The sequence below is a fragment of the Coregonus lavaretus genome (assembly GCF_964263955.1).
Source record: "Coregonus lavaretus genome assembly, chromosome: 30".
In the NCBI taxonomy this organism is placed as follows: domain Eukaryota; kingdom Metazoa; phylum Chordata; class Actinopteri; order Salmoniformes; family Salmonidae; genus Coregonus; species Coregonus lavaretus.
This window is the reverse complement of record NC_140017.1, coordinates 34,472,801-34,486,472: the sequence shown is the minus strand read 5'-3', so window position 1 is coordinate 34,486,472 and position 13,672 is coordinate 34,472,801. Positions and strand designations below refer to the sequence as shown.

General features: G+C 45.0%; 1 protein-coding gene across 6 annotated transcripts in view; it reads left to right on the top strand.

Annotated features, from left to right (window-relative positions):
- LOC311106087 (von Willebrand factor A domain-containing protein 5A-like) overlaps nucleotides 1-13,672 on the top strand; it is a 39,774-nt gene that overhangs the window by 16,125 nt on the left and 9,977 nt on the right. For all 6 annotated transcript variants that reach the window (XM_084148395.1, XM_084148394.1, XM_084148393.1 and 3 more), the window contains 3 exons: nucleotides 171-346; nucleotides 591-679; nucleotides 6,800-6,944. In XM_084148395.1, coding sequence (XP_084004521.1) covers nucleotides 171-346; nucleotides 591-679; nucleotides 6,800-6,944 — 410 coding nt within the window. The remainder of the gene's footprint in view (nucleotides 1-170; nucleotides 347-590; nucleotides 680-6,799; nucleotides 6,945-13,672) is intronic.

The following is a 13,672-nucleotide window of genomic DNA, read 5'->3' as shown; positions in this document are numbered from 1 at the left end:
TACCTTAATCCATGTTTACATAGAGGGACATGGTGAGACAGAAGCATAGATGTACTGTAGAGATGGAGAAAGGCTGTTGGACACTTCTGTTCTCTCTCTCTCTCTCCCTCTCCCTCTCTCCCTCTCCCTCTCCCTCCCTCTCTCCCCCTCCCTCCCTCCCTCCCTCCCAGGCTCTCTGATGGGCGACCCAGTGGTCATGTTGAGCCTGTACCCAGCATTCCCCAACGATGTGATGTCATCGATGACCTCACACGGGGAGTTTCTGTTCGTGGTGGATTGCTCTGGCAGCATGGAACGCCCCATTCACTATGGACCTGGGGCTCAGGACCGTATTAGCAGTGCCAGGGTATTCACACACACTGCAAACACACACACACACACACACACACACACACACACACACACACACACACACACACAACAACCCTGTACTAGTAAATCATCTCAATTTGCACAGGATTCATCAAGAGGTAGTTTGGTGTGAAATTCAGTACACAAAGTGTCTACTCTGTAGGATACTAGTTCTTTGAGACTTTATGCAATATGGTTTATTGAAGAGTAAAGACACTTGTTGAATTTCTCTCTTGCAGGATACGCTGCTGCTCTTGCTGAAAAGCCTGCCCATGGGCTGCTACTTCAACATCATCGGCTTTGGGAACATTTATAAGTCCTTCTTTCCGTGAGTGTTCTCTCCTTCCAACCCCTGTTTCAATCAGTTCAAGTCAGTGTCTGAAGAGTTCAGTTTTTTACAAACACATTTAGCTATGTCATTCTAGGGTTTTATCATGTATGTTGCACCAGGTAGTCCAAATCCAAAGGTAAACAGTGACATTGTTTCATAGTTAATGTTAACATCTAATAATTTGCAGCAGGTAGGGGTAGGGCTGTTACAGTGACTGTATTACCGCCACACCGGCGGTCAGGAGTCTTGAAGGCAGTCAAATTCCACGTGACCGTTTAGTCACGGTAATTAGGCTTCTCCAAGCTCTGATGCTGCTGATGGTCAATAGTAGGCTACCAAACTTTTTAACTGCCTGGTACTCAGCACTCTTTTGTCCCTCTAATCACTCTGACATCAATGGAAATGTATTTCTTTTCTCATGCCCCTGTTCTGAGACAGGTGCATGATAATGGTCCATTCTAAATCAAAACTAATATCAAACGTATATTATTTATTATATGTAAAGACACCATTAAATTAAGAATAGTCTAATGGGTGACAATATTAGCCTATCACTTGTGAATGATGTAGCGATTTTAGCACGTAAATCTTGGCGGGCAAACAACAACAACAAAACATTTTGATGCCAGCAAAGCCACAACACAACACTAAATAATACATTCATTGCACTATAACGTTGACAAACGGTGCCCACAAACTGTTAAGGCCTACATAAAGCTGTCCCAACAGCAGAGCGTTCTTTTCAGCACCATGGAGTGAATCCTTACCACCGCTACACCTGGCTATCAGCGGAGCCTTGTCTGGCAGCGAAACAGTTCATTCAGCCTGATTTTTTATTTATTTTTTATGATAGCTGATATGGCTGACTTCCTTAAACAAATGTGGTTTCTACTGACAATTGAGATGTACAAACTATGGCATAAGGGAATGATGAGTGGATAAGAGGCAATCCGAGCTAGGATGGACGTAGTAAATATAACTATGTTCAGCATTTTTACAATGTACAGCGACAGAATTCAGAACATGGGCCGTTCTTACAGTATTCTCCCTGTACACCAAGTCAGAACCGTAGGATAAATAAAGGGGGCATATAAGCAGACCATGAAAGCTCTTACGATATTCAATGATTACATTTCTCTAAAACAGGCTATAGGCTACATGTACACCACCAAGTCAGAACAGTAGGCTAAGTTATGAGGGGGAAAGGGACCAAATTATTAGGGTGAGGCACATGGGCAACTAAACGCTTACTACACAACATACACATAGTATTACTTTCTTAGCTACAGTATACATATCTCCCTGGCATATTACATCATTTATGCAGCAGTATACAAGACATTTCTGGACTCCCCTTGTTGTGCTGTGCTCACTTGAACAGGAAGGTGGCGCGGCGGTCCATCTTGTGGGCTCTAGAAAGAGGCCCGAGTTCCCGACTTGGAAACCGAGTTGGATGACCGTTCAAAATTATTTTCTGATTTTTTTTCCCAGTCAGAGCTAGTTTTTTTCAGAGTTCCCAGTTGTCTTGACCTGACTGAAGTCTGAGATTTCCCAGTTCCGAGTTTCCAGTTGTTTTGAAGGGTAAACATTCACATGCAACGCCATGGGCCAGAAGTTACGATCTTGTCTCATCGCTGCAACTCCCCTACGGACTCGGCGAAGGACGAGAGCCAAGCCGAACTGCTTCTTGACACACTGCTCGCTTAACCCGGAAGCCAGCCGCACCAATGTGTCGGAGGAAACACTGTCGAACTGACAACCAAAGTCAGCTTGCAGGCGCCCGGCCCGCCACAAGGAGTTGCTAGAGCACGATGAGACATGGAAATCCCGGCCTGCCAAACCTTCCCCTAACCCGGACGATGCTGGGCCAATTGTGCGGCGTCCCATGGGTCTCCCGGTCACGGCAGGCTGTGACACAGCCTGGGATCGAACCCGAGGCTGCAGTCGCGCCTCAGCACTCATTGTTGAATTTGAGATTTCCAACTTGTTGTGTAATGTTTATGTCCAATGGCTGATGAGCACCGATACGTTTTTATCTATAATTTATTTTCATATGACAAGGATTGAAAAGGATTTGCCAGTAGATTGTCGACTAGATTCATAATGATCAATGACTACTTGTCTAGCTTGCTAGCTAAGATTTTGAAAGTATGATGTTGACATGATCAGTCCAATCAAAGCTACGGTAGATATAACGTGATTTGACGTCATTTTATTTGTGGTCAATGACCTTGAGCCTTCTTGGATGGACACTACTAATGTAAGTCTACGGCAGCACCTAAGGGGCTTGAATTTTCGAGCTCTACCCGTAGATTTTGCGGTGACGTAATTTCACCATGAGTGACAGAACACTGAGCCAATCACGGCACAACTAGAGAACATTACCAACCCCTACGCTCCGTATTTTCCGCTGGCTGCCCCACCACCACAGAAAGCACTGAGTTAGGCTGAAACACCTGCGTTTTGGAGCTGCCTTACTCAACAAAGCAAAAAATATACCTTTTTTTTTTTTTTAGATTGTTTGCAAACTGATATATGAAACGTATTAATGCCAAAATAACATACAAAACAGCCCCCCCCCCCCAAAAAAAAGAAAGAAAATAAAAACAGTTTTTTCTTTATGCTAAACAGGTGGGGCTCAAAACAGGTGGGGCTCTGCACCTCCCCTGAATGACTTGCATTAAGGCAAGAAACAGCGCATACCTTTTTTTGGTCACTTTTTCTAATCATATTCGCACACCTCATGTAACTTAGCCCATAGGCCTAGATGTTTTGATAAGGTTTGTATCACAACTAAAGTGGCCAAATAACTTCTTAAAATTAAGCACATTTAATCTGCTTTATAACTGGCATTTGCCGTCACTTTCAAGAACAGCGTTTTCCCGCTAATGTATTGCATTTTGGAACATTCGCGCCTACTGCCGTGTGCACATTGCTGCGCTTATGTGAAAAAATAGCCTACTAGTTTAGCAACATTTAAGCTAAACGATCAGCCTCATTACTTTTCAACGTTTTTTTTTATGCGAGTGGTTGTATTAATTTGGGATCTATTGCATCCCACAACTTTCCCACTATGTTGGGAATATGTATTTATTGCACAGAAGGACAAGTTGACCAATATAATGGGTCAACTTTTGTACTATGGGGGATAGTAGATTGACATAGGCTAGTGGTTTTGCTGTTTGTTAGGCCTACTCATCTTGTTGTCTGACAAAGTAAATGTGGACAGTTCTAACATCTTCAATATGTGCTTCGGAATTCAATGTGTCTGTCTTCATTCACTTGTAGCCTACTTCTTATTTGAAATGCCTGTGAGAAGGACCCGATCACGTGATGGAATTGGCTACATCTGAGAGAGCCATGTGAGTGAGAGGTGCTTCGGAGCACGGCAGCCGGGAGAAGGGAATTATAATTTGCGTATTATAGGGGGCATTACGGCCACATAAGGGGGATGCCACCGGGAAATTCGAGGCCTGGTGAGAATATTATCAAGTGATTGTCAAGTTGTGGATGAGAGACTGATGAAGTGTGTGCAGCTTGCGACTTTTTTCAAATCATCATTAGAATCCCATCTTGCAGCCTTAGAATGTATTAAACATCAAAATATATAGCCCAATGTTTGTATCACAACTACATTTGCATAAATAACTCGAAATTAAGCATATAGGAGGACCAGTTTCTTTGTTAGCTGCTCAACACAGAATAGCCGCATGTGCGCACTTTGGAGAAAATATATTTTATATTTTATTAAGCTATGTTCAATTGTATTCTTCATACTATAAAATAATGCCACGGAATTCTAAACACATCTTGTCTGCTAAATGAACTAGTGTAGCCCACAGCCTAACATAAGGACAACACAGAGTATGCTATTCTGTTCTTCTGAAATAGACTACATTTTCTTCATATCATGTTTCTTTAGACCTGTCTAAAATAAGTAATGGATTTGTGATGGTGTAGGCTATATTAAATGGATTTATTAGACTTTTTAGAATGTAGATGTTCCAAAGGTCTGTATCAGTGGCTTGTAGGCAATGCTTGGAAGCCAGGAGATGCTAAACGTGTTTATGCTAATTAACGGTCAATTGCCATGAGACCGGCAGTTATTGGGTGACAATCACCAGCTGACAAAATTTCATGACTGCCACAGGCCTAGGTAGGGGAAATATTAAAGTGTCTATGTCTTTGGTCTATAATATGTTGTGGTGATGACCCTTTGACAGTTTTTTACAAACACATTGAGCTATGACATTCTAGGGTTTTATCATGTATGTTGCACCAGGTAATCCAAATCCAAAGGTAAACAGTGACAGTGTTTGACAGTTAATGTTTACATTTAATCATTTGCAGCAGGTTAGAGGAAATATTAAAATGTCCATGTCTTGGGTCTGTTATATATATATATATATACACAGTGGGGAGAACAAGTATTTGATACACTTCCGATTCTGCAGGTTTTCCTACTTACAAAGCATGTAGAGGTCTGTAATTTGTATCATAGGTACACTTCAACTGTGAGAGACGAAAATCACATTGTATGATTTTTAAGTAATTAATTTGCATTTTATTGCATGACATAAGTATTTGATACATCAGAAAAGCAGAACTTAATATTTGGTACAGAAACCTTTGTTTGCAATTACAGAGATCATACGTTTCCTGTAGGTCTTGACCAGGTTTGCACACACACTGCAGCAGGGATTTTGGCCCACTCCTCCATACCTTCTCCAGATCCTTCAGGTTTCGGGGCTGTTGCTGGGCAATAAGGACTTTCAGCTCCCTCCAAAGATGTTCTATGTGGTTCAGGTCTGGAGACTGGCTAGGCCACTCCAGGACCTTGAGATGCTTTTTACGGAGCCACTCCTTAGTTGCCCTGGCTGTGTGTTTCGGGTCGTTGTCATGCTGGAAGACCCAGCCACGACCCATCTTCAATGCTCTTACTGAGGGAAGGAGGTTGTTGGTCAAGATCTCGCGATACATGGCCCCATCCATCCTCCCCTCAATACGGCGCAGTCGTCCTGTCCCCTTTGCAGAAAAGCATCCCCAAAGAATGATGTTTCCACCTCCATGCTTCACGGTTGGGATGGTGTTCTTGGGGTTGTACTCATCCTTCTTCTTCTTCCAAACACAGCGAGTGGAGTTTAGACCAAAAAGCTCTATTTTTGTCTCATCAGACCACATGACCTTCTCCCATTCCTCCTCTGGATCATCCAGATGGTCATTGGCAAACTTCAGACGGGCCTGGACATGCGCTGGCTTGAGCAGGGGGACCTTGCGTGCACTGCAGGATTTTAATCCATGACGGCGTAGTGTGTTACTAATGGTTTTCTTTGAGACTGTGGTCCCAGCTCTCTTCAGGTCATTGACCAGGTCCTGCCGTGTGGTTCTGGGCTGATCCCTCGCCTTCCTCATGATCATTGATGCCCCACGAGGTGAGATCTTGCATGGAGCCCCAGACCAAGGGTGATTGACCGTCATCTTGAACTTCTTCCTTTTTCTAATAATTGCGCCAACAGTTGTTGCCTTCTCACCAAGCTGCTTGCCTATTGTCCTGTAGTCCATCCCAGCCTTGTGCAGGTCTACAATTGTATCCCTGATGTCCTTACACAGCTCTCTGGTCTTGGCCATTGTGGAGAGGCTGGAGTCTGTTTGATTGAGTGTGTGGACAGATGTGTTTTATACAGGTAACGAGTTCAAACAGGTGCAGTTAATACAGGTAATGAGTGGAGAACAGGAGGGCTTCTTAAAGAAAAACTAACAGGTCTGTGAGAGCCGGAGCCAACTTACTGGTTGGTAGGTGATCAAATACTTATGTCATGCAATAAAATGCAAATTAATTACTTAAAAATCATACAATGTGATTTTCTGGATTTTTGTTTTAGATTCTGTCTCTCACAGTTGAAGTGTACCTATGATACAAATTACAGACCTCTACATGCTTTGTAAGTAGGAAAACCTGCAGAATCGGCAGTGTATCAAATACTTGTTCTCCCCACTGTGTATGTGTGTGTGTATGTATGTATGTATGTATGTATGTATATGTATATGTGTGTATATGTCTGTCTGTCTCATATCTGTCTCTGTCTGTCTGTATATATGTATTTATCTGGACGTCAGTAAGAGTGTGGAGTACAGCCAGAAGACTATGGATGAGGCTCTACAGAAGGTGAAGGGAATGAGGGCTGACCTGGGAGGTACAAAGATCCTCAAGCCTTTAAGACATATCTACAGCCAGCCCTGCCTCCCCGACCAGCCCAGACAGGTAACTAACACACCTTACATACCCAAACGACATTAGGGAATATCTTTTTCATCAGCTTTCCAGCCAAAGTGAAAATAATACATTGTCTGAAATGTTATTAGGTAACAATGTATACTGAACAAAAATATAAACGCAACATACAACAATATCAACGATTTTACTGAGTTACAGTTCATATAGTTACAGTCAAAGCTATTCGCTGCTCTGGCACCCCAATGGTGGAACAAGCTCCCCCACGACGCCAGGACAGCGGCGTCACTGACCACCTTTCGGAGACACTTGAAACCCTACCTCTTTAAGGAATACCTGGGATAGTATCCTTCTACATTGATAAGGCCCTAATCTTTAGATTTCACATGACTGGGCAGGGGCGCAGCCATAGGCCCGCCCATTTGGGAGCCAAGCCCACCCACTTGGGAGCCAGGCCCAGCCAATCAGATTGAGTTTTTCCCCACAATCTGGCATTATTACAGACATAAATACTCCTCAGTTTCATCAGCTGTCCAGGTGGCTGAATTCTCTGGCAACAGCTCTGGTGGACCTTCCTGCAGTCAGCACGCCAATTGCGCGCTCCCTTAAAATTTGAGATATCTGTGGCATTGTGTTGTTTGACAAAATTTTTAAGTGGCCTTTTATTGTCCCCAGCACAAAGTGCACCTGTGTAATGATCATGCTGTTTAATCAGCTTCTTGGTATGCCACACCTGTCGAGTGGATGGATTATCTTGGCAAAGGAGAAATGCTCACTAACAGGGGATGTAAACAAATTTGGCAACTAAATATTTTATTTCAGCTCATGAAACATGGGACCAAGACCTTACATGTTGCGGTTATGTTTTTGTTCAGTATAAATGCCTCTGCCAAAGCCTGCCACCGCATCCTACATGGAGATGTTTCTTTATAAATGTCTGCATGTCCTTTTATTGACTGTATTTAGTTTGGTTTATGCATACATGTGTATAGATGACGTAATGTATATTATAAACTGGGTGGTTCGAGCCCTGAATGCTGATTGGCTGACAGCCGTGCTATATCAGACCGTATACCATGGGTATGATCAAATATGTCACGATCGTCACACATAGAGGAGGACCAAGGCGCAGCGTTGAAGGTGAACATATCTTCATTTTCACTGATCACACGATCAAAACAATAAACGATAACGTGACGTCTACGGCTTAACACAAACCGAAATGAACAAAAACCCACAACACCCACAGGAAACCATACAGATTAAATATGGCTCCCAATCAGAGATAACGAGCCGACAGCTGACACTCGTTACCTCCGATTGGGAGTCACTGACCAAACATAGAAATGCACCCAACAGAAATACAAACATAGAAATACACCCAAATAATGAACACACCCTGGCTCACTATACAGAGTCCCGGAGCCAGAGCGTGACAGTACCCCCCCCTAAAGGCGCGGACTGCGACCGCGCCTCAATACGGGCTAAACAAGGGAGGGCTGGGTGGGCACACCTCCTCGGCGGTGGCTCTGGCTCCGTCCTTGATCCCCACCTCCTCTCCAACCCCCCAAAGTACCCCTGGTCCTGTCCAGCCCCGCTGGCCGGAGCCGGACCGACGACACGCGCCCCTGGCCTGATGCGTGGAGGAGGAACGGGCCGGACCGGGCTGACGACGCGCACCACTGACCTGGTGCGGGGAGCTTGGATGGGCCGAACTGGGCTGGCGACGCGCACCACAGACTTGGTGCGGAGAGCAGGAACGGGCCGGACAGGGCTGACGAAACGCACCACAGACTTGGTGCGGAGAACAGGCACGGGCCGTGCCAGACTGACGCCGCACCCCACTGGCTTGGTGTGGGGAGCAGGAGCGGACCGAGCCGGGCTGTCGAAGCGCACCCCTGACTTGGTGCGGGGAGCAGGAACGGGACGAGCCGGGCTGGCGACGCGCACCACAGACCTGGTGCGGAGAGCAGGAACGGGCAGAGCCGGGCTGACGAGACGCACCACAGACTTGATGCGGGGAGCAGGAATGGGCCGGACTGGGCTGGCGACGCGCACCACAGACCTGGTGCGGAGAGCAGGAACGGGCAGAGCCGGGCTGACGAGACGCACCACAGACTTGATGCGGGGAGCAGGAACGGGCCGGACTGGACTGACGACACACACCACTGGCTTGGTGCGGGAAGCTTGGATGGGCCGGACTGTACTGGGGACACACACCACTGGCCCCACACCGGGATCTGGAACGGGCCGGACCGGACTGGCAACACACGCCAGTACCTCTCGCCGTGCCTCCACTTCCTCCATCCCCTCTTTGACCAGTGGCCCCCGTAACCCGGCGGCCTTCTCCAGCAACCCACTGGGCCGCTCTACCGCGGCCTCCTGCTGGTCCGACGTCTCGAGCCCCCCCCTAAAAATTTTCGGGGCGTCTCTCCTACCCGTGGACCAGGTCTCCATAGACCTCGCCAGCCTCTCGCCCTTCTGCCATAGCGTCAAGCCCTTGTCTTCCTCCCTCGGCTTGACCCAGTCCAGGAGGCGAAGGAGATCTGTGAGGGATCTCCCTGGCGATGGCTCCTGGACACGCTGCTTGGTCCCATCTTGGTGGGTTTTTCTGTCACGATCGTCACACATAGAGGAGGACCAAGGCGCAGCGTTGAAGGTGAACATATCTTTATTTTCACTGATCACACGATCAAAACAATAAATGATAACGTGACGTCTACGGCTTAACACAAACCGAAATGAACAAAAACCCACAACACCCACAGGAAACCATACAGATTAAATATGGCTCCCAATCAGAGATAACGAGCCGACAGCTGACACTCGTTACCTCCGATTGGGAGTCACTGACCAAACATAGAAATGCACCCAACAGAAATACAAACATAGAAATACACCCAAATAATGAACACACCCTGGCTCACTATACAGAGTCCCGGAGCCAGAGCGTGACAAAATATTTATTTGTAATAGCAATAAGGCACCTCTAGGATTTGTGATATACAGTGAAGGAAAAAAGTATTTGATCCCCTGCTGATTTTGTACGTTTGCCCACTGACAAAGAAATGATCAGTCTATAATTTTAATGGTGGGTTTATTTGAACAGTGAGAGACAGAATAACAACAAAAAAATCCAGAAAAAATAATGTTATAAAATGTTATAAATTGATTTGCATTTTAATGAGGGAAATAAGTATTTGACCCCCTCTCAATCAGAAAGATTTCTGGCTCCCAGGTGTCTTTTATAAAGGTAACGAGCTGAGATTAGGAGCACACTCTTAAAGGGTGTGCTCCTAATCTCAGCTTGTTACCTGTATAAAAGACACCTGTCCATAGAAGCAATCAATCAATCAGATTCCAAACTCTCCACCATGGCCAAGACCAAAGAGATCTCCAAGGATGTCAGGGACAAGATTGTAGACCTACACAAGGCTGGAATGAGCTACAAGACCATCGCCAAGCAGCTTGGTGAGAAGGTGACAACAGTTGGTGCAATTATTCGCAAATGGAAGACACACAAAAGAACTGTCAATCTCCCTCGGCCTGGGGCTCCATGCAAGATCTCACCTCATGGAGTTGCAATGATCATGAGAACGGTGAGGAATCAGCCCAGAACTACACGGGAAGATCTTGTCGATGATCTCAAGGCAGCTGGGACCATAGTCACCAAGAAAACAATTAGTAACACACTACGCCGTGAAGGACTGAAATCCTGCAGCGCCCGCAAGGTCCCCCTGCTCAAGAAAGCACATATACATGCCCGTCTGAAGTTTGCCAATGAACATCTGAATGATTCAGAGGAGAACTGGGTGAAAGTGTTGTGGTCAGATGAGACCAAAATGGAGCTCTTTGGCATCAACTCAACTCGTCGTGTTTGGAGGAGGAGGAATGCTGCCTATGACCCCAAGATCACCATCCCCACAGTCAAAACATGGAGGTGGAAACATTATGCTTTGGGGGTGTTTTTCTGCTAAGGGGACAGGACAACTTCACTGCATCAAAGGGACGATGGACGGGGCCATGTACCGTCAAATCTTGGGTGAGAACCTCCTTCCCTCAGCCAGGGCATTGAAAATGGGTTGTGGATGGGTATTCCAGCATGACAATGACCCAAAACACACGGCCAAGGCAACAAAGGAGTGGCTCAAGAAGAAGCACATTAAGGTCCTGGAGTGGCCTAGCCAGTCTCCAGACCTTAATTCCATAGAAAATCTGTGGAGGGAGATGAAGGTTCGAGTTGCCAAACGTCAGCCTCAAAACCTTAATGACTTGGAGAAGATCTGCAAAGAGGAGTGGGACAAAATCCCTCCTGAGATGTGTGCAAACCTGGTGGCCAACTACAAGAAACGTCTGACCTCTGTGATTGCAAACAAGGGTTTTGCCACCAAGTCATGTTTTGCAGATGGGTCAAATAATTATTTACCTCATTAAAATGCAAATCAATTTATAACATTTTTGACATGTGTTTTTCTGGATTTTTTTGTTGTTATTCTGTCTCTCACTGTTCAAATAAACCTACTATTAAAATTATAGACTGATCATGTCTTTGTCAGTGGGCAAACGTACAAAATCAGCAGGGGATCAAATACTTTTTTCCCTCACTGTATGGCCAATATACCGCAGGTAAGGGCTGTGTCCAGGCACTCCGCTTGCGTCGTTAGTTGTGGTATATTGGTCATATACCACACCTCCTCTGGCCTTATTGCTTAAATAACTGTTACCAATTTTTTTTATAATTTTTTTATTTAACCAGGTAAGCCAGTTGAGAACAAGTTCTCATTTACAACTGCGACCTGGCCAAGATAAAGCAAAACAGTGCGATTAAAAACAACAACAACACAGAGTTACACAAAACATACAGTCAAAAACACAATAGAAAATCTATATACAGTGTGTGCAAATATGGTAAGTTATGGAGGTAAGGCAATAAATAGGCCATAGTGCAAAATAATTACAATGTAGTATTAACACTGGAATGATAGATGTGCAGAAGATGATGTGCAAATAGAGATACTGGGGTGCAAATGAGCAAAATAAATAACAATATGGGGATGAGGTAGTTAGGTGGGCTAATTTCAGATGGGCTGTGTACAGGTGCACTGATCGGTAAGCTGCTCTGACAACTGATGCTTAAAGTTAGTGAGGGAGATAAGTGTCTCCAGCTTCAGAGATCTTTGCAGTTCGTTCCAGTCATTGGCAGCAGAGAACTGGAAGGAATGGCGGCCAAGGGAGGTGTTTGCTTTGGGGATGACCAGTGAGATATACCTGCTGGAGCGCATACTACGGGTGGGTGTTGCTATGGTGACCAGTGAGCTAAGATAAGGCGGGGATTTGCCTAGCAGTGATTTATAGATGACCTGGAGCCAGTGGGTTTGGCGACGAATATGTAGTGAGGACCAGCCAACAAGAGCGTACAGGTCACAATGGTTGGTAGTATATCAAATAAAATAAAATGTTATTGGCCACATGCGCCGAAAACAACAGGTGTAGACATTACAGTGAAATGCTTACTTACAGCCCTTAACCAACAATGCATTAATTTTTTTAATAAAAAAGTAAAATAAACAAGAACAAAAAAGTGTTGAGAAAAAAAGAGCAGAAGTAAAATAAAATAACAGTAGTATATGGGGCTTTGGTGACAAAACGGATGGCACTGTGATCGACTACATCCAATTTGCTGAGTAGAGTGTTGGAGGCTATTTTGTAAATGACATCGCCGAATTCAAGGATCGGTAGGATAGTCAGTTTTACGAGGGCATGTTTGGCAGCATGAGTGAAGGAGGCTTTGTTGCGAAATAGGAAGCAGATTCTAGATTTAACTTTGGATTGGAGATGCTTAATGGGAGTCTGGAAGGAGAGTTTACGGTCTAACCAGACACCTAGGTATGTGTAGTTGTCCACATATTCTAAGTCAGACCCACCAAGAGTAGTGATTCTAGTCGGGCAGGCGGGTGCAAGCAGCGTTCGATTGAAGAGTATGCATTTAGTTTGACTAGTGTTTAAGAGCAGTTGGAGGCTACGGAAGGAGTGTTGTATGGCATTGAAGCTCGTTTGGAGGTTTGTTAACAATAATAACCAATAATGTAGTTGATGTAATGTATTATAGATGATGCCAAAGGAACCACTGTACCATGTTTGACTAGGTTTGTTTCCTAGTGTCTAAACTCTGAGTGGTCCACAATGTAGTTTTAAGAAATCTGTCAATGATTGTATCATTGTGGAGTGACACTTTAATATTTATTTCTAATCACCTCACTCATTGGCCTTTTACATACCTTACACACACACACTGTGATTCATGCAGTTTCCTCCTGAAACACCTCAAACTCCTCCCACCTTTCCACATGTAACACTCGACATATGAACCTGGGTCTCCCACGGGAGCAACCAATGTCTTCGACCATGAGGAAATTCCCTCTTGTGCTGAGGGCAGACACTGGTTTTGAAGTTCGCGGGAGAGGGTACCTCATCACGTGACCATGACCTAATGTCCTCTACATTCACCCCCTCCCCCACGAGAGACTGCATCCCAATATGGCGACCAGAGTATGGGTGAGTGGGTGTGTCTAAAGGAAAGTAGTGGCCGTGTAGAAAGGAACGCGTGTGTGTCAAACTCTCTGCTAGAGGTTTTTGATTGAGCTGTGTTTTTTGTCTTTTGTTTCTTACCATACAACTACCGTAAATTGAACTACCATACCATGATAGTTTGGACTTCTGTTTTGAAGCCAGAGGATGAGTCTGAGTCATATTTCCAT